The sequence below is a fragment of the Dasypus novemcinctus genome, chromosome X (genome assembly GCF_030445035.2).
Source record: "Dasypus novemcinctus isolate mDasNov1 chromosome X, mDasNov1.1.hap2, whole genome shotgun sequence".
Classification (NCBI taxonomy): domain Eukaryota; kingdom Metazoa; phylum Chordata; class Mammalia; order Cingulata; family Dasypodidae; genus Dasypus; species Dasypus novemcinctus.
Genome location: NC_080704.1, coordinates 179112081 through 179138015, shown reverse-complemented (window position 1 = coordinate 179138015; position 25935 = coordinate 179112081). Strand labels below are relative to the sequence as shown.

General features: G+C 51.5%; 1 protein-coding gene across 2 annotated transcripts in view; it reads right to left on the bottom strand.

The window, feature by feature from the left end:
* Window positions 1-1086: 1086 nt before the first annotated feature.
* Window positions 1087-25935, bottom strand: part of MECP2 (methyl-CpG binding protein 2) — a 70235-nt gene continuing 45386 nt past the window's right edge. For both annotated transcript variants that reach the window (XM_071213194.1, XM_058291012.1), the window contains 2 exons: window positions 9895-10245; window positions 1087-8215 (listed from right to left, as the gene is read on the bottom strand). In XM_071213194.1, the coding sequence (XP_071069295.1) occupies window positions 7141-8215; window positions 9895-10245 (1426 nt within the window). In that variant the 3' untranslated portion in view covers window positions 1087-7140. The remainder of the gene's footprint in view (window positions 8216-9894; window positions 10246-25935) is intronic.

Below are 25935 nucleotides of genomic sequence, written 5' to 3'. Positions count from 1 at the left end.
AGGGCTCGACCGCAAGGAGAGGAGCAGGCTTCAGGGGCTGCGCCCGCCCCTGCTCTCCACTGTCGTCTCCCCAGAAACATGGAACCTTTCCATCCAGGCGGGGCTAGAGCTCAAGGGGGCGGCTAGCTCGGGTGCCCACCTCCTTTTCGGAGCACCACACACCTGCAGACACCCACCTGTTAGCGGCAGAGGCCTCCTGGCCTCCTCTCTCCCCGCCAGCCCGGGCTGCCCGAGAAAGACTGCCCCGGCCCTGGGCTCAGACTGCACGCACGCTGGTGGGCGCCACCGGACGTCGGCCCGGAGGGCTCTCCGGCCCAGGGTCTCTCGAGGGTCCCCAGGGTAGCCCGGCCACCCAAAGGGCCCAAGACCCGTCTGTCTTTTGGATTCAGGCCTCGGAACAAGCAATGACGCAGGGATGAAGCTCTTGGCCCTGGTGATTATAATGCTCTCTGCTTTGGAAGAACAAGTTTCTGAATTATTATTTTTTTGGTGTTTTTAATTACTTAAAAAAAATGATCAGAAAGAACTGTTACAGCTAAACTCTCTAGCTGATATTGCTCATTAAGAATTACAAAGCAAATGCAATTACTCGTAGGATGTGGAAGAAGAGGAAGGGATGCTTCCGGAGTCTTCTGGAATTCCCGGAGGGGACACGCTGGGCTCCCTGCATGTGGTTCTGGAGTCCCTGGGGCTCTACAGGTTCCGAGGACGGGAGAGGCCTTCCCATTACCCTCCTTCCCCCAGACTCGGAAAGGTCACGGCCCTCGGCACAGCGGGAGGGAGGACACGCTTCGAGCCCGCCTCGGAGGGGCGCCCGCTGGGACGTCGCTTCACTCGGGCATCGCCGGTTCCCGGGGAAGGACTGGGCTGACTCCGCTCGGCCTTTGCCAGTCAGGGGAACGCCCTTGGACCTACCCGCTCAGGTGGCCTGCCCTGCGCCACAAATCTAGGGACGCCTCTCGCAAGCACAGGAGCCTGGGCGATGCTTGCAGCCTGCCTGGCGCTGGGCACCAGGAAGCCTTTGAAAGGAACGAGCGGCACTGGATCTGCTTGGACAGAAGAAGTGACCAGCAGACAGAGTTGTCATTTTTTTGTTTTTTTTTTGTCTTTTATTTCCCCTTGTCCTATGCTATGGTTATCAGAAATATTGTAATTAAGCAACAGGTATAATTTTAACAGGTCTCTTTTTCTGTGTGGAGCCACAAGCAAAATGAGTTTATAATTGTGCAGTATACAGATATATATATATAAAAATTCAACCGCTTTTTGTGTCTAGTTGGTGCATTAAATGAAAAGGACAGGAAAACAAAAAGCAAAACTGAAAAGCCCAACAAAACCCCAGGAGGGAGGAGAAAAAGCAGGCCTATGCACAGAGTCTCTAAGTTACTGGGTCTGGGCAGGGTCACCAGGAAAACGGCTTGTTCACCGGACACACACACGCACACACACTGCACGGAGGGGCTACCGAGTGGGCAGGAAGCGAGCCTCTGGAGCGTCCAGTCCACCGCGTTTGTGCTCACTGCCGGGCAGGACCTAGGAGAAGGGGAGGTGAGAGGGGGAGGCTTCCCGAGTTCCCGAGGGGGCCTTGAGCTCAAAGGCGGTGTGCCCAGCCGCCAGCGCCAGCGCCTCTGCTCTGCGCGTGCCTGTGCCCGGCCGGGCTGCCCTCCCTCCCGACAGGGCCGGCCGGCTGCAGGCACTGAGGCCACTGGGCGAGGCGAGGGCTCACCCGCCGCCCAGCACCGCGCCGCACCCACACGCCTGTCCCTGCCGGATAGGACGCTCTGGGCCCTCAGCCCCCACGGGGAGCGGGGGGGGGGGGGGGGGGGGGGGCGGGAGGACTGCACCCGGGCTGGGCGTGACTGAGTGCGCCCAGGGGACGGGACAAAGGCCGGCAGGGACAAGGGCCGGGCAGGTGCCACCCCTCCTTCCTAGTTTCCCTGGGCCTTCCTTCGAACTCAAGCTTTGCCCAGTAGCTCCGATGAGGAAAGGGCAAGAGACGGGGTGGTAGAGGGGGGTGAGAAGGTAGCGTGCCCTGCTGACTTGCGGCCCTGGCAGCAGGCAGGCGCGGGCCTCCTCAGCCCACCCAAGACCCGGTCAGAAGCGTCTCCCTGGGGTAACCACCGAGTGCCTAGGGTGGCCCTTTCCTCCAGGGCCCCGGGAGCCACCGGAGGCTCCGGGCTGGTCTGCCTGCAGTGCTCACCAGACCTCTCGGGCTAAGCTCTTAAGTATCTCTAGATCAGCGTTTTTGCCAAAGTTTGCTCTTATTCATTCAGAAACATCAAAATATCCTTCTCAGCCAAGTGTTTTCGAGGTTTTCCTTCTAAATTGTCGGGAACTGGTTTCAGTGTTCACTTTTTCTCCTTTAGCATGTAATTATAGACCCTGGAGGAGGCAGTATCCTAGCGATTTATAATAGACAATGCCTTTTCTAAAGATTGATACAGTATCTCGAGGAGGAACTCAAAAATGGAGAAAATCAACACGCCCCATCAGCATGGCTGGTTCGCTAAGGAACAGCGTGAGGTGGGGCCCTCTCAGAGAGCGCGGAATGACCGAACAGGGACAAGACGTGGCAGGGCGCAGGGTGGATGCGGGGCTGCTGCTGCGTGTGCCTTCCTGTGGGCGGGAGCCTGGGGACTCGCTCTGCAGACTTCCACGGTGGACTCTGGGGACAGCCCGCTTCCGCATGCCGAGGCCATTTGTCCTAGATTCTGGGGGTTTAAACTCGAATCAGGCAACCACTCGGGGCAACAAAGGCTAAGAATTGATGCACAAAGGTCTTCTCCCAGACCAGGCCCCTGAGAGCACCCCCTACCCCCAGCCCAGTCAGCCCAAGAGCCTGGCTGGAATGCTACAGAGAAGGGGGCAAGGGGCCGCCGGCCAGGGCGGTGGGCACTGATTCCGACTGCCATCTCTGCTTGGGCTAAAGGAGAGCCAGCTGGTCCTGCCTGGTGGCTTTAGCCCAGACCCTTTTCTTCTTTCCTAGGTGTGAGCCACTTATTGAAAGTTATTTAAAAATCAGAGGTACTGTCAGTTAAGGAAACCCCTTTTCCCACCAAACATGGCAGTTTGTTTCCGGGTCAAGCCTTTCTTTCATGTTATCACAGTAGTGACCAACGAGGCAGAGGAGCAGGCCACCTTTCAGGGCTGCTCGCCTGGAACGATGCCACCAAACAGGCCGGCCTTGGGATCAGGAGCAGGGTGCTGGCCCTGGCCAGCGGCAAACTCCCCGCAATCACGGCTCTGGACTGGCAGGGAGCTGATGCGGCTCTGCTTCCACCACGGAGAAGGCCGAGGGCCCTTGGCTGGTTCGGCAGGGACGGACGGGGTGAGGCGGCCTCGCCTCAACGAGCGCCCTGCACCTTCCATGCGGGAGTACGGCGGTGGCAGGAGGCAGCAGGAGGCAGCAGGACTGCTCCTGGCTGCGGCCACGTCTCCCCCGTTCGCCACCACCGCCTCAAGGCTGGCGAGCCCACTGATTATTACGAGCCCACCCGTGCAAGGGGCTGGGCAGGGTGGACCTGGGGGGAGTTTGAGGACACAAGAGTTTTTGGTTGGGAGAGGAGGTAGTAACTAACAACTAGAACGGGGGTACGGGAGACTGAATGAGACCGCCAGGTGACCGAGCCCCACGGGTATCTGCAAGCTGTTGGGCAACTCCTGTCTTCTTCCCATGTTCACTAACAGATGCCCCCACTCGTCGTCGTGTTCAAGTACACACACAATCGAGGTCACACCATGAAACTGGGCCGGACACAGCTGCTGGGAATCCCATGGCTTAGGCCTTCCCAACCTCCCGTCGACCTGACCCCCAAGGCTGGGGCAGTCACAGGGGCCGTCCTCAGCTGGGGACTCGGGCTGCTAGGTGCCCCAGAGAGACAGGGACCCTGCCTTCCAGGGTGACAAAAACACCACGGCTGCCTGCTTAAAGGCAACCGGCTCATGAGGCCTGTCTTTGGGGGAAGAAGAGGGAATGATGGAAAAAGGGGGAGAGAGAGAGAGAAAACCCTAGGGAGCCTGTGGTCCCACCTGCAGCTCTGCAATTCAAAGGGCCATGGCTGGGGGAGCAGCGGAACCGCAGGTCGGAGCCGACCCAGAGAAGCCGCACTTGAAATGCTGTGTTCTCACCTACGGATGCCCGAAGAGCCCACAAAGGAAGCATGTCGAGAGCCACCGGTGGCCCAGCAGGCCCACACTCCCTGACCCGGGGACAGGAGGTACCAATCCAACGGGGAGGGGCCTTTGACTGCCACCTGCTGACAGTGGTCCCCGGAGCCACACTGCCCTGGGCAGGCCACGGGCGATGGGTGAAAGCCAAACCCGCCAACAGCAAGTTCTTCCCAGTGACAAACGGTATCTCTGCAGACTGGCCGGACGCCACGCCCACGAGGGTCTGTGTCCTTTGGAGGTGCCAGGAGTTGGAGGGCCACGAAAGTCTAGAGTGAGGCTACTTCGGAGGTCAGGAGCCTTTTTTCCCCAGAGGAAGAGGAGCTAAAAGGGGCCCTTGCCCGCCTCGGCCCGCCCACTTCCCTTCATGGGGAGGAGTCAGCAGGGAAGCTGGCAAGTCCGCAGCAGTGTGGGTGTGCGGGCCAGGGCCGACAGGAGTTTCGCTGCGGTACTTGCTCTTACAGCGTAAGGAAATGGATACAGATATGCTAAAAAGGCCAGCTAGGACTATACAAACAGAATGGGGCAAACTCCCTTGCTTCTAACCATTCCAGAAGAGACAAACACTGTATTTTCTTAAGCTACTGATTGGAACTGTCAACTATGGTTCCTGACCACTAGAGACTGGCAAGGAAGTGCTATACGGTTTCTAGGATGTTTCACTCCTTCATGATTACACCATAATAGAGAAGCCGGAGGACAAGAACTGAAATACACAAGACAACACACATTTGACAGTTCATCGCAGCAGCTCACATGTGACGTGCTTGTGGGTGTTTCTGGAAGCATAAGACTGCTGTCTCATTTTGCTACTTTGATAAGGTACTTCTCAGTTGGACAGATTTAGATATAAGAGACATCTCTGTAAACACAGAAAAGGCTATACCAATATGATGAGGATATGCAGCTAAATAAGGACTTCCTGACAAAAGTTTAAAAAGACAGGAACCCAAATTAAACCTTATAAATTAAAACCCCACACCAGGCCTACTGATCCCCCCCCCAACACCACACCAACGGACAAGATACGGAAAAGTGTGATGGACTGGCCCCGCCCAGGCTCCGGTGAGCAGAACGGAGACAATTCCATCAGAAAAGAAATCCCTGGGCAGAGGAGAAGAGGGGCTGGGGCGAAGCAGCTGGTGCCAACCCTGTACTGCCAGGGACCCCAGGGATCAGAGGAGGGGCTGGGCAAGGGTGGTTCCCGGAGGCCAGGCTGGAGCCCATGTAAGCGCCTCAGGGGGGCCCGGGGAGCCTCGACACATCCTTCGGCTTACCAAATCTGCCCAATTTCTCCCTCCTGCTTCTCTGGAGGTGAAGGCTCGAAGGCTTGTTGTTTTGGGTTTGAAATGGATTTCCCTTTCTTTTCACTGGGGAAGAAAGGTCCACCTAGGTGAACGAACCCTGCCACGCTCTCGCTCTTTGCAGAGAGGCCTTGTGGTACTGTGGCCAGAAGCGATGCCGAGGACCTGGCTTCCTTAGGGCTCGGGGCAGAGTGGGGCTGGGACAGGCCGAGTGGAGGCAGAGGGGCGGGGGATGTCTACAGGCTGCGAGCTGACAGACGTTAGCTCAGGGAACTGCTGGGCACTGTGGCTGCCTGGAACAGAAAGGATGGAAGAGAAGGGAGGAGGAGAGGGAAGAAATAAAAGGATGAAACGAAAGGAAGAAAGAAATGGAAGGAGAAGAAAAAACAATCAGGAAGTCCTTATAAAATTGCAGCAAACACTTAGAGTTTCGAAGCTTCGTGGGAACCCCATGTGCTAATCCCACTTTAAAACAAGCGCAGATATATACAAATACAGGTAGTTCTGACGCCCGTCACTTCTGGTGGCTTGAGTGACAGAGTGTTACCCCGCTCAAGCCGCTTTGCTCTCCGAGCATCTGTTTGTTTTGAAGTGGGAACATGAAGACTTGATAGTGCAAATAATTCTAAGCTGTCCCTAAAGTAGTAGAATTGGAAAATAATTGAAGGAACCTTTTCCTTTCCTCCCCCCTCCCCCCATCCACTAAAGCCCCTAACTCCCAGTCAGAGACTGCTTTGAGCTTGGAGGGGCTGGGAATCCCTCTTGCCCCACTGACCTTGGCCCGTTCCCAACCCCGGGCCAGCCTGCCGCGTCCTCCTCCTGCTGTCTCCATGACCTCTCTCTCTCTCTCGCTCTAGTGCCACCCACTGGAAATTGTCCCTTGAGAATGGACAATGGCACCTCACCCTCAGCCATCCTCTCCTCTGGCTCAGGTCAGTCTACACCCAGCAGTGCAGAAGACGCCGCCTTCCTAGCCAGGCCAGAACTGGAGTGAGCAGGATCTGCTCGGCTGCCCTGCTAAATGTCCTCGTGGAGTTCTGATCAGGGCTGGTGTGGGACCAGACTCGGACCAGGGGTGGCATCACGTGGGCTGCAGCCACTTGCCATCTTCTTTTCTAAAGAATCCAACTGTCTCTCCTGCCTCACACCTCCTGGTCCCAACATGGGTGGGAATGGGGGAGGTGGGGGGCGTGGGGCGGAGCCGAGATGGGGGGGGGCACCGATGGCACGGTAATCGGGAGTGTTTGCTAAGCTGCTCTTTGTCCCTAATGACCAACAGCAGCTGGGCCACTCTTGCCCCGCAGGGGGAAAAAAGGGTCGGGTGGGAGGGGAGGTGCAGGCGTATCCTAAGAAGCCTGATAAACAGCTTGTCTGGTCAGTAGTATCTGCAGCAAGCCTTGTTGAAGGAGCCTATTTTAGAAAAGTGCAAAGCTACTTCTGGCCCTGGTTAGGTCTTCAACCTGACTGTGCTTGTCGGTAAGAAAAACATCCCAAGTGCTCCAACTACTCCCACCCTGAAGCCACGAAACTCTAAGTTTACTGAAAGAAAAAAAAATATTTTTTATTTCAGTTAATCGGGAAGCTTTGTCAGAGCCCTACCCATAAGGAGAAGAGACAACAGCTGCCTTTATTCTTGTTGGTTTGCTTTTTCAATCCACTCTGTTTAAAGTCAGCTAACTCTCTCTGTCACGGGCGTCCGGCTGTCCACAGGCTCCTCTCTGTTTGGCCTCGGCATGGAGGATGAAACAATGTCTTTGCGGTCTCCCTCCCCTCGGTGTTTGTACTTTTCTGCGGCCGTGGCGGCAGGAGCAACTGCGGGCTGAGTCTTAGCTGGTTCCTGGGTGCAGCCATCACTCTCCAGCGAGGCCCCTCTCGGCATCTTCTCCTCTTGGCAAATGCTGCTGCTTAAGTCCTGAGGCTCCGGGGAGCTTCTGGGGTCCTTGGAGCTCTCAGGCGGGGGTGGGGGCGGGGGCGGGGGCGGCGGCCCGGGGGCCTTGGGAGACTCTGAGTGGTGGTGGTGGTGGTGGTGCTCCTTCTTGGGGGGTGAGGAGGTGCTGCTGCGCCCCTTGGGGCTGCTCTCTTTGCTTTTCCGCCCGGGGCTTCTGCAGGTCTTCAGTCCTCTCCCACTCTTCTCCCCAATGGCAGACACCAGCAGGGGCTTCACCACCTCTTTGACCTCAATGCTGACGGCTTCCCGGGTCTTGCGCTTCTTGATGGGGAGCACGGTCTCCTGCACGGACCTGATAGAAGACTCCTTCACAGCCTTCTTCTTGGCCTCAGCGGCAGCCGCCGCCACCACACTCCCAGGCTTCCGGCCGCGCTTCTTGGGAATGGCCTGAGGGTCAGCCTCTGCTTTTCGCTTCCGGCCAGGGCGCTTGATGACCATGACCTGGGCGGATGTGGTAGCCCCGCCCCCTTCAGCCTTGCCCCCGGGCGAAGCTTGAAAAGGCATCTTGACCAGGAGCTTGCCAGGACTTTTCTCCATGACCCTCTTCACCTGCACGCCCTCAGACGCTGCTGCCTTGGGTCTCGCGGTGCCGCTCCCTTTGGGCCGTCCCCGACCTCTGCCAGTTCCTGGAGCTTTGGGAGATTTGGGCTTCTTAGGTGGTTTCTGCTCTCGCCGGGAGGGGCTCCCTCTCCCAGTTACCGTGAAGTCAAAATCATTAGGGTCCAGGGAGGTGTCGCCTACCTTTTCGAAGTATGCAATTAACTCCACTTTAGAGCGAAAGGCTTTTCCCTGGGGACTGTGGGGGGAAACGGAGAGACACAAAGAATGATTAGAAGCTCTGCATAGAAATCTCAGAGATGGGGGAAAGCAGAAGACATTCATTCTTCAATTGAGATTCCCAACCTGACTCGCAAACCAGAGTCACATCTAAGAAGAGCCCAAATGACCTAAAGACATGAGGCCACAGAAAAGGTTACACGGGACGCAACACGGCTTGGGAGCGAAGAACAAAGCCCGGAAGGATGCTGAAGAGGCGGTCTGCAGGATGCCTGGTGCCGCCTGCACGGCCTGCTGAGGGCTGGGACAGCTCGGGGCTGGCTGCTCCACAGCGGTTGCCCTGATCCTCACCCCACCCCGGTACACCCCCACCACCAAGACGACTCCTCGGGCACCCGTGGGGCCTTGCCACGATCCAGCAACCAAAGGGGTCACACCTGGCATGGCGGGGACCGTGGGACCCTGGCTAGCAGTCAGGCTGGGGTGCATTCTGCTAACTTTGTCCTATGCCTGATCCACTGCTGGAATATTCCTGTCTGACTAGGGTATATCGCTTAACCTCTCTGGGAATCTGTCTCCTCATCTGTCAGTAGGGTGCTGCTCTCCCCACTATTCCTGGAGATGCTGGAATTAAATGAGACTACACGCACATACCCTCGGAGAACTGCTAAACAATGTGTTTCCATTTCTTCTTTAAGAAACTTTTCTCGATCATTTAGAGGGGCATGACCAAAATGTGCTTACTGACTACTCCGCTGAATCGCGTACTCTGAAAGCCACTTGTTTCAATAGAAAATGCCCAGGTGGTGGGCCAAAAAGGAACCAGTTCAAAACAGAGAGCTGGAAAGGCACAGTGAGCCTGTTTCTCGCTCTCTTCTCAGAGGCCCTGCTAGAGGGCACACCTTTCCTGAGATGGATTCACAGAGCAAAACAAAATCAGAATGGACTTAGCATGTCGGGTCGTTTCTCTTGGGTTCCAAGCCCCAGACTGACTCTCCCAGGAAGATAGGGCAGTTAGATGGTTTCGAGAAAAGCCCCGCAGGTCAATGTCCTCCGCCGGGAAATGGCAGGAACTCCAGGGGCCCCAGCTTGCCTTCCCAGCCAGGCCGTGGTTGCGGCACAGCGAGGAGAGGGCTGCTGTGGGTGGGAAGGCTCAGCAGGCCTCTGGGCTGGCCGGGACCTTGCGTCCTTCAGAGCAGCAGCACCCTGAACCTGGGCATTGTTTCCGATAGTGACGGGTGCATGCTGAGCCCAGCCTGAGTGCCAGGCACTGTTCTCAGGGCCTCCCGGGTGGCCTCTCCTGGAACCCCCCACTGCATTCTCCCTTTGGTGGGCCCTCTTGCAAGTCTACTTTCCAGAGAGGACTCGAGGAACAGAGTGGGAAGGACCAGCCCACGGGCACAGAGCTGGCAAGTGGCAAAGCAGGGGTTCAGACCCACCTATGCCCCACCAAGCACATCCCACCCACTCAGGGTAGTGACCTCTGTGCACGATTGGGTCCAACATACCTGGCTGCACCTGTAAGTGGTCTGTATGATTTAACCCACCCCTGGCAGGTGGAGTCATGCACTAGGTAGTTTGGTGACCAGGAGAGAGCTGGGACTCCAATGTAAACCCATCAGTTTCTCAGAGCCTGGCCCCAACCCCCAGCCACCCAGCCTTCTCTGCCTTGCAGAGGCAGGAGGTGCTGATACTTACTTGATCAAATACACATCATACTTCCCAGCGGAGCGGCCAGATTTCCTCTGCTTAAGTTTTCGTGTCCAACCTTCAGGCAGGGTGGGATCATCATACATGGGTCCCCGGTCACGAATGATTGAGCGCCGCTGTTTGGGGGAGGCAGAAGCTTCTGGCACAGCTGGGGCAGAGCCCGACCCCTCTGACGTCTCTGCTTTGCCTGCCTCCGCTGGCTCAGCAGAGTGGTGGGCAGACGGCTGGAGAGGCTCATGTTTGCCCTCTTTTTCTTCTTTCTTGTCCTTCTTCACCTTCTTAAACTTCAGGGGCTTATCCTTGAGGCCCTGGAGGTCTTGGTCTTCTGACTTCTCTTCCCTGAAGTGTTAAACAGGTATGTAAGTATCAAAGACAACAGGCCAGCGTGCAGCTAGAGCAAGCAACAGGAGGCTGCGGACGTGCCAGCATGGGGCCAGTCCCCCCACCTGCCTCACTCAGGTCCTGGTGCTCCTCCACAGTGCCGGCCCCAGGAAAACAGAACCTCGGGGCTGCGGGCTGGAAGGTGGCATCAGCCAGCTGAATCCCATGTGCACTATGGCCCACCCGGGGTCCCACTCCTGGCACCACAGTGTTCACTTCTGAGCAGAAGGCACAGGGCAGCCTCTCAGCACCGTGCCTTGGCAGGGGCTGCCTTAGCAGCCGAGCCAGACAGTCTCTGGCTTGACAACCGCTCAGAGGCTCTCGACTGCTGGAAAGGAGGCTGCCCACTCAAGATGACCTCAGGTTCTCATCACGCCCGCAGCTTTTGCACCGTTCGGTTTTCTCAAATGTGTTGTTAACACACCTATTGAGAATCTGTGCTCAAAAACAAAAACAAAAATACCCCAATCCTGTAAGTTTGAAAGGATTCCCAAATAAAAAGTAAAAACAATAAAAATTTTTAAAAAATCGAGCCCCAGCTGCACCAGTGCTGCGCATAGCACCACTTGCTGAGGGGCACCCGCCCTGCCACTGTTCCTGGCAGGAAATGGCATGCAGCACAGGGCTGTGGTGTGGGGAGGACTTGAAGGCTGGGAGTCAGCCAACCTGAGCTCAGAACAGGGACCTGAGCGAGTGCCTTCAGCTTTTTCGTCTTAACAAGGAGTAACTCCACCTCAGAGGCATCCCTACGGTAGAACCGGATGAAAGAAGACTTGATGCCAGTATTAAATACTGGCTACCTCCTGCAACCAGAAGCTGCTGCCCGGCGTTTTGGTGCAGGAAGAGAAACCACCCCAGACGGTGCCTGCCTCTATCACGAGACACTCTTGTTACAACAGACTTGGTGGAAGAAGGAAGCAACAAGGAGAAAGGCATGTTAGGTGCTGCCCCTTGCCTGCTGGTACGACGAGTCCCCCCACCGTTGCAGGACCCCAATGCCCCTGTCCTTTTTTGCTGACGGAAGCAGCTCCTTTCTCATGTATTTCAGAAAAGGTCACCCTGAGGCCCTGGGCCCTGGGATGGGAGCCTGAGCAGGATGCTCAGCAGCCCAGAGGGGAGCAGGACTCATGTGAAGGCAGCACGGTCAAAGACCCCCTGGAGTGTACAAAGTACCCAACACCACTGCCGTCTGAGCTGAGAGAGGTGGAGGAAGAGGTGGCGGCTTGAAAGGGGTTAGTCCGTTCATTAATAGCCCCTTCCTCTGAAAAAGCAAGACCACTGCTGTCACTCCTGTCTTGCTAAGTTCTCAGACCCAGGGCTCCTCTGCCCCACAGGGCTCAGGTCTCCCCGGGTCACTGCCTATTGGCTGGCTGAGGCCCAGAGACTGTCTCTTGCCATCTATACCAAGGAGACTGTGCAACGAGGGAGAGCCACGGCACGCCCTGGCCAGCACCATCTGGAAAACAGGACGCAAATAATCTGTGTAAGTCACAGAAGGCCGAGCAAGGCCATGACTTGAAAGCTGGGGAATATGAGTGAGAACAACATGCCTTTCCAGAACAGCAGGCTTCTCCAGACCCACGGTTCAGGCCAGGTGTGCACTGGAGGGAATGTCACCGTCGAGCGAAAAGATCTTACGAGGGACTGTCCCAGCCCCCTTTCTGACTGCACTGACTGCCCCCTTACCCTGCATCTGGGAGCGTGGGGCCCACAGTGTGGTTTATTACAGTCACAGATTCAGCCCACAGCCCACATCAGACCTTCTCTGGCTATGAAGTAGGTCCTAACTTGTTCCAGAAGAGATTTTACTTGTCAGTTCTGAGTCTTAAGTTCTCAAGAGGTCCTAAGGAAGGTCAGGGGAAGTGAGGCCTGGCCTGTGGCCAACCAGTTCCTTGCAGCACTAGCTGCGCAAGCCAAGAGAAAGGCTGTGTGGAGCCTTCCGGTGAGGCCCGCAGTCCAGCGCCTGCAGCTGCGGGCAGATGGGCATCACCACCTTCACACAGCTCACAACATGGAAGCCAGAGATCTTGGAGCCAGAGGAGAACAGTGGAATAACGGGGAAGGTCTGGCTCCTTTGGATTCCCCAACTATTTTAAAGCCCATGAGGTCAAGTACAAAGCACGAGCCCCAAGGACTGCCTCTTAAATACCAGCAAGGATGCTGGAGGCCTGTCTAAGGCACGGGGATTAGTGAAGTTGTGTTTCCAAGAATGACAAGGCTGAGACGAAAATAGGAAACTTGAAACGATGCCATCTTCAGGTTTTTAAAGCCCCCTGGCCGTTAGCCACGATTCACACTGGGGAGCGGGGAGGGAGCCCTGGAGAATGGGCACTCACACTGCAGTGGCGAGGGCTCAGTTTCCCTGTCCAGCAAATGCACCAAAGGGGACGGATGAAGAGGAAAGGAAAGCAAGTGGATTCAGAACTATTGTCCTGATCCACATTTCAAAGGAGGAGCAATTCTGTCATGTCCCAGTCAGTCTGGATTCACATCCCAAAGAGCCTACGCTACCAGCCAGCGCAGCTTGATCCAGTCTGTACAGATTCCCTGGGTTTCCCGAAGAGCCTGGAAGGGTCCCTCTTCCCTTGTAGGGGGAGCCCAGGACCCAGGCATGTGATGGCTGGGTCGGGGGGGGGGGGGGTGTCTCTGCCCACATCAAATACCCAAGCTGAGCAAGGGCCACCCCAATGGGACATGACCTTGGTGAGCCCTGGTCAGGAGGCCATACTCTCTCGACTAGTGTCGCTGCCTGAGTAGGGGCCGCCGGGCCGCCAAGGCTTTGCAGGCTCCATTAAGGAGTCCCTTGTCCTAAGAGCAATGGGACACCGCAACAGTTTCAGTTCTTGGCGGGTGGGGGTGAAGGACGAGCCTCCATCCACCTGCCTGCCTTCCTTTTGGAAAGGATCCCCGCCCCACCCCCGCAGACGGCTAGGGAGAAAACAAACTAGAGAGCCAACTAGGAGGCGACCGCATTACATTAGAAAAAAGGCTAAGCCCCTTGAAGCAGAAAGAGCTCTTGAAATATGAGAAGAGAGAGCCCCCAAATCAAAAGAAAACTGGGCAAAAGACATGAAGAGGCAGTTCAGAAAAAAGATACACAAATGGCCTTTAAACATAGAGAAAGACGCTCAATGTCACTCACGAGAGAGAAAGGCAACATCTCAATATGTGCCACAATCTTGCCATGGGAACACCTCCCTGCAGAGGGCTCTGTGGCTACCATGAACACAACTACGCAGCCACCTGCCTCAGAGATCCCTTCTAGAAATCTAACCTGAAGAGACTTCTCCCCAAACACTCTACACACATGGCATTATTTGCTACGGCACTGTTTTTACTAGCAAAAGATTGCCAACAAGTCCACTAAGCATCCGCGGGGGACGTCTGGAATAAGCCCACGACAGAACACGGGGCCACCATGACAGCGGGCAAGGCAAAGCCCCACAGACCAATATTTCTACAGGGAACCTATCATCAAGCGGCAAAAGCCACGTGTCAAAATGTGTATTGTAGGCTACCTTTTGTGTAAGAAAGATACACACCCTTGTGGACATTTAGAAGTTCAAGAAGAGGAAAAGCCATTCTTTGGCTCCTCACAAGAAAGGGGGGAGGCCTGGCGCTTTCCATACTCTGATTTGGGCCTACCTCAACTGTGAATAACAGAGATAACAGGGAACAAAGGAGCCTCCTTTCACTTGATCCCTAAAATTCTAGTTCTTTTAATGAAAACTACTTAAAGCATAAATGACAATGACAATATGGTGCTTTTCAATTCTGTGCATTGAGGGGCAGGCAGGTGTTTCATTTTATTTTCTGCTATGTCTGTATTTAAAAACAAGTAACAAAAGCCTACAAAAAGCCTGGAAACCATTATTTTGGGCATGGGGTTGAGTTAAAAGAGATACAAAACAGGTAATTCACTTAGTTTCCCCCTGGTAGAGACTCTGCCTTGGTCAGAGATTTTGCCACCAATCCCAGGGTGGCCTTGCATATTCGGACACCCTTGGCCGAGCCTTCATCTGTGACCTGAGGCTGCCCCCAAGCTCCACCAGCTCAGGGGCTTATAGGGTTTGGCGAAACACTTTTTTTTCCCCAAAGAAACAAAACATTCCTTCCATTTTCCCTCTAATTCAGGGGTTCTTAGCCTTTTTTGTTCCACGGACCCCTTTGCCAGTTGGGAAAACCATGGCTCTCTTACTAAATCCATACTATACTGTGTATTATTTAATAAATATATCACACCTGCACCAACGTGTCCCCACAAGAATTTTTCCTGAATTTCAATTCAAGCTCACAGATCCTCTGAAATCTTTCCATTGCCCCGTTAAGGGGTCCTTGTACCTCTGGTTAAGGACCCCTGCAGTCTAATCAGAGCCTACTTTTACACTTACACACTCTCCAAATGATGAAAAGGAAAATTAAGCATCTTATTCCCAGTTCATTACATTTAGAGTTGAGAAGTATCCTCAGGAAAACCATGCCCTCAATTCTTCCGTGTTACAGATGGAAAAAAAAAAAAAAAGGAAGTTCAGCTAGACAAAAGAACTTGTCTAGTGTCACTGTCCAGTCAGTGGCTAATGAAAAGAGCTTGCTCTCCCAGTTTGCAGTGTCGCAGCGTGACCTTTTAGCTACAAATGCATGCTTCCACCACTCATTTGTTGTCCACTGTCTGTGTCCTGCACCGAGGCTAGGAACCCAGAGCTGAACAACATCATCCTTAGACCTTTGAGAGCTTGGTTGATGGGGGGAGCGGACAAGTATGTAACAAAGAAATAACAGAAATCCCTCCCCACTGCCCCCCCCAAAAAAAATCTTGTTCCAGACACAGTGGAAGAACAGAGATAGGGATAATTCCCTGGGACATCTGTGTGCTTCCTGGAGGAGGAAGGCCTGAGCTGGACTGAAGGGATGGTGCCAAGTTCCACAGGCAGACCAGGAGGGCTCGGGGCCTGCCAGACCAGAAGGGCAGAGGCAAGCAGCACAGTGACCTCTCCCATCCCACCACCGCTCTGAAGCCACTGTGGCAGCCCTCCATGGATGGAGAAGTGACGACGATGCCTTGGATAACCAGCTGCTCCAGGGTCCGCTCCCAGAGCCCGCTCCCTTCACCTCTGTGTGCTCGCATACTGCCTTCCTGTCTGCATCTGGAGAACTCCTACTTCTCTGGGTGCAGTGGGGAGAGCACTTCTCAAAGGCCTTTTCTGCTCATGCCTCTCCCCACCCCCAAGACACGCGGTGTCCCTACAATACCTCGCTGTACCTGTCTGACTGCTGGTTTATCACCCCTATAGACCGTGAGTTCCTTCTTCACAGGGCTGGATGAATGAATGATCACAACACAAATACCTATTGGGCAGGCAGTGACCAGAAACTTCTAGCAACCAGGGCCCAGCTTGGTGCCCCAAATGAGCAGGTTCGAAATGAGTAACTAAAGGAATGATGTGTCTGTTGGGCACTGGAGGGCTGGGGATGGCAGGAGACGAGCGGGGGAGGTAGGCAGCAAGGAGCACATCCCTGAGGGCCTCAGTGTCACACCCGGCAGCGTAGGCGCTTGTACTACAGTGATGGGGCAGGAGGGGAGGAGCTCGGGGTTTAGAAAGGCCACATGAGCAGCAGCGTAAAGGCAGCCAGGTACGCGGACAACCCTTCTGGCTGAAATGAAAATGCTAGATTGAACGTTTTACAGAAGACATTATAAAAACATCTTAAATGCACCTGTGAGAGGGCAAGAAGGTAAGGAACCTGAGGCAGGCTTAAGAGGAAGGGAAGGAAGAGTACAGGGTCCTTTTCTGTAGGCAATCTGGGCATCACTAACAAATCATCTCTTGACATGATGCGCTGAGAAGGCTGCGGCATCCCCGATGCTGTGGCCTGCAAGAGAGTCTAACCTGAATCCACTCGTGAGGAAACGATCAGAAAATTCCAAACCGAGGGGCATTCTATACAGCAACTGGCCTGTGCTCTTTAAAAAAGTCTGCGTCATGGGGGGAGAAAAAAGAAAAGGCAAAAGGCTGGGCACAGTTCCAGATCAAAGGAGACCTGAGAGAGACACGGACTGAATGCAATTCGGGCGTGCTCTCTGCCTGGAGCCTGGGGTTACAGAGGCAACAAAGGATGCTAATGGATACCTGGGGAATCTGCATATGGGTCTAAAAGAGCTCATCGGAAAATCTCCTAAATGTCACACTTGTATGTATGTATGCTTTTAGGAAATCCCGTTTAAGTATTTAGGAATGAAATATAGTGATGCTGGGGACTAACTCTCAAATGATAAATGGTTCAGGGGCAAAAGGAAATATATATACTAATAAATATATATACGTAGTGCCAAACAACCATGTTTAACAGGGGGGAGATAACATCAGTGTAATGTGGAAACTGTGCTGGCTGACAGTGATATTTTGAAGCAGTGACAGGCCAGCTTTCTAACAAAGAGAGAGCTTTTGACGTTACATGAATACATTAAGAAAAAAAGGCAGGAAACCCTGCAGAATTTTCTTCTTTTAGTGGCTCAAAGAACCATTATGCTTTGTACAATGCTACACTCTATAGGGCGAAGCTGTGAGTGTAAATGAAGGTGCAAAGACATTTCCCTGGTATGAAAAAAATTCACTGCTGAAGAAGACTCTGCCTAGAATCCAATTTTTAATGTTGAAGGAAAAGCTCCTCTGTTGGGAAGTGAAAGCCCCCAAAGACCTGCATTGTGAGGCAGGGAGCACAAATCCAGGGGTCCAAGGCTAAAGACAGAGATGCTAGGCGAAACTGCCAATGGAGACCAAAGTATTTTTTCCAGTATTTTTAAAAATTGCAATGGTTACTGGTTTCGTTAGTGTGCTCTGGTCACCCAATCACATAGGGTTCAAGTGGTCTACCCAAGCCCAGTTTTCCCATAAGAACTTGTATTCTTGTTTGTAGAACACAAGCTTTTTTTCAGGAATGCACATATCCCACTAAAGCAGAAATGCCTGCAAGATCTTAAATATATACAAAGCACTGTGAGGTATGGCTCTTGAGTAATAAAACATCTTTCAGTGATTTGGCTGCTAGAACTCAAACATGTGATCAAATCTTTCTTCTGTTCTAGCTAAAGCAAATTAGAGTTGCAGGAACCTGGTTTTCAGGCCAAATCACTATATCCCGAGGGGCCAGAGGGCTAGCACTGCCTGTATTTTCATAATGAAAGCAAACTAAAGTCACCCCAGCTGACCGGCTCAGGAGGCAGCCAGGGGACTCTGCGCTCAGTTTACCCATGGCTCCCGGCAGCTTACAGGGATGGACTGTAGGTGCCGCCCCGCTAGACCACTGTAGCTCAAGAGGGGCAATCAACTGCCTGTGTTTTCAGAGATTAAAAAAAAAAAGGTGAAAAAAGGCAGGTGAAAGCAGCAGCTGAAAGGCGCTTCTCACCTGAATTAGAATCCAGTCTGTTCCCCCACCCCCTTCAGAATGAATTCCAAGAAAGCTTCCAGAGCCCCCTGTGATAGCCTGACCTTTCCTACTTTCCTTCACGTCCATATGATTCCAACTGCAGTCGTGGGCACTTCTCATCAGCTTTCATTTCTCCCTGTCCCATGGGACTTTCAAATACTCAAACAGTACACAGAATGTAAAGGTAGCTACTTTCCCAGGTGTCTAGTCTGGTACCAGAGGGACAGAACGAACCTCCTCGGAACTGGACGCTTTGATCTCAAAATGGAATTCACCCAATGGCTACAACTTGTTCCACCTCCAGGGTGAGCTGGTTTAGGTCTCTCTCTTACATCAGGGAGGCTTCTCTGCACTAGTAAACAAAGGCAACAGCACTTTAAGAGGGGATGGAAGCAGCTCAAAGACCCTGTTGAGAAACTTCAGGTTTACTCTTACTACTCTTACTTGACAGTGGATTTTTTAATCCTCTCGTTTTCAGAAGACTCAAGAAACTTGTATGTTTTAAAGAACGAAACAAACACAGTTCTTGCCAACCAAAAGTAGATCCAACCCAAATGAAAACAAAAACAAAAAACCCATTGCCATTAACAGTAAATTTTATCTTTATATACGGGTGTATAAAATGAAAAATTAAACTCAAGTCCATCATACACCGGTAAAGAAAAACAGATTTAAAAATTACTTTGGCATTGGAATTTTGACAGTTCCTCAAAATGTTCAACAGTTACCATTTTTTAAAAAGCAGTTTTTATTGAGATACATTCACATACCACACAATCTATCCTTCCCCAGCCCTACATAACCACTAATCTAATTCCATCTTTATAAATCGATTTACATTTACATTTTATATAAATGGAATCATACAATATGTTGTTCTTTGTGCCTGGTTTCTTTCACTTAGCAGACTGTTTTGGGTTTTTTTTTTTTAAAGGAGGTACCGGAGATTGCACCCAGGATCCCCTACATGCAAAGCAGGTGCTCAACCACTGAGCTATACCTGCTCCCTATCACTGTTACCATTTGATCCAGCAATTACACTCCTAGGTCCAAGAGAAATGAAAACTTAAGTTCACACAAAATCTTGTATATGAATATTCCATAGCATCATTTATTCATAAGGGCTGAAGGGGAGAAACAATCCAATGTCCCTTAACTGATGAATGGGTAAATACAATGCAGCATACTCAAATTCAGCCACAAAAAGGACTGAAGTACTGAATCAGCTGTAGCATGGAAGAAGCTTGAAAACGTTGCTGAGTGAAAGAAGCCAGACGCAAAGGTCACATGTTGTATAAGTCCATTTCTATCAAATGGCCAGAGTACATAAACCCATAGAAACAGAAAGCAGATTAGTGGTTGCCAGGGACTGGGGGAGGTAGCAATGGGAAAGGACTGAAGGGGGTACAGGGTTTCCTTTTGGAGTGATACAAATGTTCTGGAATTAGCAGTGATGGGTACACAACTCTGTGAATATACCAAAACTCACTTGTGTATACATTAAATGGATGAATTATATGGTATGTGAATTACATCTTAATTTTTAACCCTCCCACCCAACTAAATCAGCAGCCGAATTAACCAAGTGTCCTAAATCATAAAAGGAGGTTCCGTGATGCTCAAGCAGCATTCATAACCCAAAGCTGTATCCAAGCAACCCTGGGTGGCATGTGGGCACACAGCCCTGGCAGCTCTGCCTGTATGCTGGAGACCAAGAGGCCCATGTCAGAATCCATGGCAATACACGCAAGACTGGGCCAAGCTGACCTGAAGCCCAGGGCATGGTCACCATGGCGGTCAGAAGGGAAGTGAGTTCAACAAGTGGAATGACTAGGCATTTAGCCAAGCAGAAGGTTGTTGGGTAATTATTCTCAGGGCATTTGAGCATGCACATGTATGTGTATGTGAAGATATCCAGGCCTCCCAGACTATGCTCCCCCGCCCCCCAAGTAATTAATGTCGAATAGACAGATCTCCCTGGAACTGAGACAGGGAGCACCAGTCAGTGCCACCGGGCAGTCCGTATCTTCTCCATGTCAAGCCCCTACGTCAGTCTACATTCCAGCACCAGGGACGGAACGTGACTGGTCCTCAGAGAGCAGAAGCTGACTGGGAGGCAAGGTGACCAGCTCCCCTCCCCTTCCAGTACAGGGAAAATGGCAATTTCAGAAGCAGAATAGTGGTGCAATAGCCGAGGCCTGCCGGGGTTCAAGGAGCCCATCTGCTGGTGGCATTTTGTGAAGGTGACCAGAGTAGGTCTGATACAACTTTTAGAACGAGTCCATTTTAGCAGACCTTCCAAGGTTCAGTTCATGCTGGGGGGAATTCCCACTTGTGGAGAAAATATACCATGGAACACTGTCTGGGGAAGGGAAGAATGAGCAGAGCCTACTGCACCTGCCCAGTCAGTCAATGCCCCTGAGACTCAGAGTGGATCCTGGGTCCAGCAGCCTTGTGTCACCTGGTGGCCATTTCGAGATGCAGACTCTCGGGTTCCGCCACGGACCTGCCGCATCAGGACTGGAGTGGTCACCCAACCTGCAAGGGAGAGGGGATGGCTTTGCACAGTTTGTGGCGATGTGAGACAACAGCTGCTGTAACGGGGAGTGCCAGGCCTGGTCCAGATCCTCAACAGGAAAGCACCCCTCCAATTTGTCTCAAAGCCGAGCCTTGTCAGGGTTGGGAGATACACGCTTACCTGAGAGGCAACAAGCACTCACCAGGGCTGATGAAGCATCAGGCCTACAGCGGAGAGGCCCCGGCCAGTGGGAGGCTGGCTGCAGTCTACTGAAAACGCAAATAGCACCAAAGTGCAGGTTTGACAGGAACACCACTTTCAGTCAACTGGGAGTTTCTGTTCCCATGATCAAACTCTGCCATTAGAAGGGTAAAGACTTGAAGGGCCACGTGCTCTTCTCAACTACTTTGTCAGTAAGGTAAAGCAGAGCTCAGCATCGAAGGTGGAGTGGGCGTGCTCAAAACCCGCTTCTTTCTCAAGTGGGTGGGAGGGGCAGACGCGCTGTTTATTAAGGAAATGGCATTAATGAATGAACAAACATACAACAAACTAACGCAGACTGCTAAAACAGGAAGTTACCCCTGCAAATGAAACTGCTGGATCCATGCAGAAGGGTGAAGTCAATTATAATGATATTAACAGAACTTGGGACAAGACTTAAATTTTCCTTGTGACAAGAGGTCTCCTGGCAGATGAGTTTCAGTAAACGTGGTCCCGGGGCACCAGCTGGACGTGCCCCCAGGGGTAATATACACTGGGGAAGTGACTGTGGAGCTAGAGAGCTGCGGAAGAGTCACCTGGACGACGGGTGGCAAGCACACTCCACGGAGCCAGGGTTGGGGACTGGCAGGCTTAACAAAGGCATTCCCTCAGTGTTAGGACTTTTAAAAAACGAGGCGCACGTGAGACTTCTGTAATCAGAGACAACCATAAAGTTAAGAAAAAACCATGGGATTTTATATTAAATCACCCACCAAGATAAGGCACACTCCTTTTCCAAAGTTTAAAAAAAAACAGTACAATATGGTTTTATTCCCTTCTCTTTTTCACTGAATGACAGAGTATATTAATCATATTTGCATATTCTGTTTTATCACATTTTTTTGGCTTTACTGGATTTAGTTTTTAGTTTTACTGTGCTAACGTACATGTAACATAATATCTGCCATTAAATCACTTTTAAGTGTTCAATTCAGTGGCATTAATTATACTTACAATGATGTGTTCCCATGAACACCATCCAGTACCAAAGCTTTTTTACACAAAGGTTTTCAAAACTTGTTATTTTTAACAATTTAAGTGAAATTAATGGTTTAAAATTAACCATTTTAAAGTGTACAATTCAGTGGGATTCTGTACACTTGAAATGCTGTGCAACCATCACCTAACCCTAGTTCCAAACATTTTTATCACCCCAAAAGGAAGCGCCGTGGCGACTGTCCCCAGGCCACCACAAATCTGCTTCCTGTCTCTATGGATTTGCCTTCTTTGGGTATTTCACATCAACGGAATCCTATAATACGTGAGCTCGTGTGTCTGGCTTGTGTTTCCTGAGTTCACCTGCACTGTCAAAAAGGTTGTTTACCTTAATCCCTTTGGGTGGCTGCTTCTGTGCTGTGTCCACTAAGCTAACCCCGCTTCCTCTTCCGCCTCAAGCCTCCTGGCAGTTTTTACTGAACCAAGAAGGAAGACGCCCAACACTCTTCCAAGAGCAGGTTGGGCAGTACTCGATTCAGCTGCTTTACGGGCCGCTGGTTTGTAGTTCAGGGAAGGAAACCTTTCTCAAGGTCGTTGGAGTGGAATGATAAGGTTTTCCCCATTTCCAAAGGACACTAAGACTTCCTGCGAGAGTGAGCGCACGCCATCCGCACCTGACACACCTCCCTACTATCTCTCCTTCAAGCTTCAAGGAGAATAACCCAAGATGAACTGACAGCTGGCCAGCACGCCTTCTCCCTGAAGCCTCAACAGGGACGGGTTCTCCACCAGCACCAGCTCCCCAAGCTGCATGAGTGTGGATACTCCCTCCCAAAGAAGGCAGAAGACGACTCAGTCATTATTCTAGAAACCAGGTGCCAGGAACTGGTGAGCACAACAGGCCCTGTCCCCTGCCCTCATGGAGCTTAGTGTACCAGGCCAGATGACAAACAGTTATGTGGTGTTCAAGGGGGCAGAGGCCATTTCCTCTGAAACTTGAGGCTTCAGCAGCATTCCACAAAGCAGAGCACTCCCTCTGCAACAGCTGAAACAGCCAGGTGCAAGGACTTTAGAACACTGCCTAGCACACAGGGACCACCCCACCCCATCTCCACGGCTCCAAGGAAGTGATCACGCCATCTTAGCCAGGAGGCAACAGAGGCAAAGACGGTCAGGAGCTCGCCCTGGGTGAGAGAGCTTCGGAGCAGTCAAGTCAGGATGCAAATCCAGGTGGTGGGACCTCGGGGCTGGCACTCTTAAAACACTGTTATGATGCTTCACTTTTTTTCTACGCTTTTATTTTAAACAGCTTTACTGAGCTATAATTCACCATACAATACACTCATTTAAAGTACGCCATTCAATGATTTTCAGTATATTCATAGGGCTGTGCAGCCATCACCACTATCTAATTCCAGGACATTTGCATTACCTCCAAAAGAAACCTCATTCCCATGAGCAGTCACTCTCCACTCTCCTTTTCCCCCGGCCCCTGGGACAACCACTAAACTGCTTCTGCCTCTTTGGATGTGCCTAATCTGGACATTCCATGTAAGCAGAATCCTACACGTGGTCTTTTGTTTCTTGCTTACTTCACCCGCATGTTTCCAAGGTTTATCCATGTTGTAGCACGCAGCAGTACTTTATTCCTTTTTATGGCCGAATAATATTCCACTGGATGGTTGTACCACATTTTGTTTATCCATTCAATAGTTGATGGACATCTGGGTTGTCTCCACTTTGTGCCTCTTACTAAAAATGCTGCTATGAACATCTGTGTCCAAGTTTTTGAGTGAATACAACGTGTTCAATTCTCTCAGGTATATACCTAGGAGCAGACTTGCTGGGTCATATGATCATTCTATGTTTAGTCTTTTGCAGAACTGCCAGACTCTTTTTCCGGTAAGATTTATTTATTTTCTTTCTCCCCTTCCACCCCCCTCCCCCGTTGTCTGTTCTCTGTGTCCATTTGCTGTGTGTTCTTCTGTGTCTCCTTATATTCTCATTAGGTGGCTCTGGGAACCGATCCTGGGACCTTCCAGAGTGGCAGAGAGGCGATCATTCTCTTGTGCAACCTCAGCTCCCTGATCTGCTGGGTCTCTTATTAGCTCTCCTCTGTGTCTTCTTTTGTTGCATCCTCTTGCTGCACCAGCTCTCCACGTGGGCCAGCACTCTGCATGGGCCAGCTTGCCACACGGGCCAGCTTGCCTTCACCAAGAGGCCCTGGGCATCAAACTCTGGACCTTCTATATGGTAGACGGAAGCCCAACTGCTTGAGCCACATCTGCTTCCCATTTTTCACAGCGACTGTACTTCTTGTACACTCCTACCAGCAATGTATGAGGATTCTCATTTCCTCAAATCCTCATTAACACCTGTTGCTGCCCATCCTTTTTACTGTAGCCATCCTAGTGGGTGTGAAATATTTCATTGTGGTTTTGCTTTGTATTTTCTTAGGAATATGACTAATGATGCTGAGCATCTCTGCAATGTGCTTATTGCCCATTTGTTTATCTTCTTTGGAGAAATATGTCTGTTCAGATTTTTTTTTAAAGATTTATTTTATTTATTTCTCTCCCCTTACCCCCCAGTTGTCTGTTCTCTGTGTCTATTTGCTGCGTGGTGTTTGTTCAGATTCTTTATCCATTTTTCAAATGGGTTTTCTTTATTATTGAGTTGTAAGAAGTTTTTAATATATTATGGATATTAGTTCCTTATCAGATATATGATTTGCAAATACATTTTTTCCAACTCAGTGGGCTGATTTTTCACTTTCTTGATAGTATCGTATGAAGCACAAGTTTTTTCTTTTTCTTTTTTTTTTTTAATTTTGAAGAAGTCCAAATTCTGTTTTTTCTTTGCCTGCTCATGCTTTTGGTGTCATAGCTCTAAGAATACACTGCCAATTTCAAGGTCACGAAGATTTACTCCCACGTTTTCTTCTATGAGTTTTATAGTTTTAGCCCTTACATTTGGGTCTCTCATCTATTTTGAGTTCATTTCTGTATATCAAATAATGAAGGGGTTCAAATTCATTCCTTTGCATGTGGCTATCAAGTTGTCCCAGAACTATTTGTTGAAAAACTATCCTTTCCCCAAGCAGGTGGCCTGGCACCTGATACTGCATTTTACAAACACTTTCCTCTGGCTTCTGTGCCACCCGTTACCTGGCCTTCCTCCTACTTCACTTTTCCAACCTCCTTTGCCCAAGGCTCTTCCTTCTCTACCTGACTTCTAAACACTGGAGGTACCTGAAAAATCAGATCCGAGTCTCTTTCTCTATTTACACATTCTCCACAGAATATCTCATCCAGTCTCAAGGCTTTTAAATACCATCTCTACTCTGATAACTCACAAATTTCTGAATTTCTCCCCCCCAGCCTTGACCTCTTCTCTGAGTTAGACCCCTATGCTCACTTGAAATTGAAATTCCCCAAACCCGCTCCCCCCCTCCCAGCCTGCCCCTCCGTCGACAGAACCACCATCAGCCAAGAACCCCGAGTCATCCCTGAGCCCTCTCTTCTCCAGCCCTCACAGCCAGTCCACTAGCTAGTCTGGTTAGCTCAGCCTCCTTACCCCAACCCCAACCCCAACCCAAGTCACTTCTCAGCCCTCCATGGCTAGGGAACTACCATCACTCCTCTCCTGGATCCCTGCAAGAGTCTTCTACCTGGTCGTCCTGCTTCCACTCTTGCTATCCCTCAGGCTCTACCAGCGGGCAGATTTGAAACATCCTGCCTCAGCTCCATACCTACCGGTGGCTTCCCACTGCACAGAATAAAAGTGTAACTCTTCACTGTGCTTCCCAATCCACACAACCTGGCCCTGAGCACCCAGTCAGCCCATCTCACACCAGGCCTGCCCCCACTCACTGCTCTCCAGTCACACAAGCCGACTTGTCTGCCTCAGAGCCCTTACACGGACTGTTCTTAACCTTCTTTGCACATTCGGTGCCTGCCTCACCCCGTGAGGTGGCAGCTCAAATGCCACCTCCACAGGGGAATTCCTTATTCCACGAAATTCAAGGGTCTTTCCTTAGAATCTATCCCATCACACTGTTTCTTTCACAGCCCTCACCACAAATGAACACTACCTTGCTTAATGGCTGTGTGTCCCCTCCTGCCCACTAGAATGTAAGCTTCCTGAAGGCAGGGACCTGTCTTATTCTCTGCTGAAACCCCGCTGCCTACAGTGCCTGGAACAACACCTGGCAGAGTGGACACATGTTAAACACTCATCCAAGGGGCTATGGGGCCACAGAGCAGAAGCACGTGGGGAAGGAGGATGTAGCCAACAGGCTGCCACGGCCTGTCGGTGAAGGAGGTCTTCCCCAGGCAGACTGCCTCCTTGCTGTGCCTGTTCAGGGACTACACTCCTGGGAGATAACCCACAGGAGTCACGTGGGCCAGCAGAAACTGCTTCCGTTTGGGAATGCTTAGCAGCTCCGGGCACGCTTCGAACACAAGACACCACAACAAAAATAGCTTGAGGGTCGTTTAGTTCCCCCC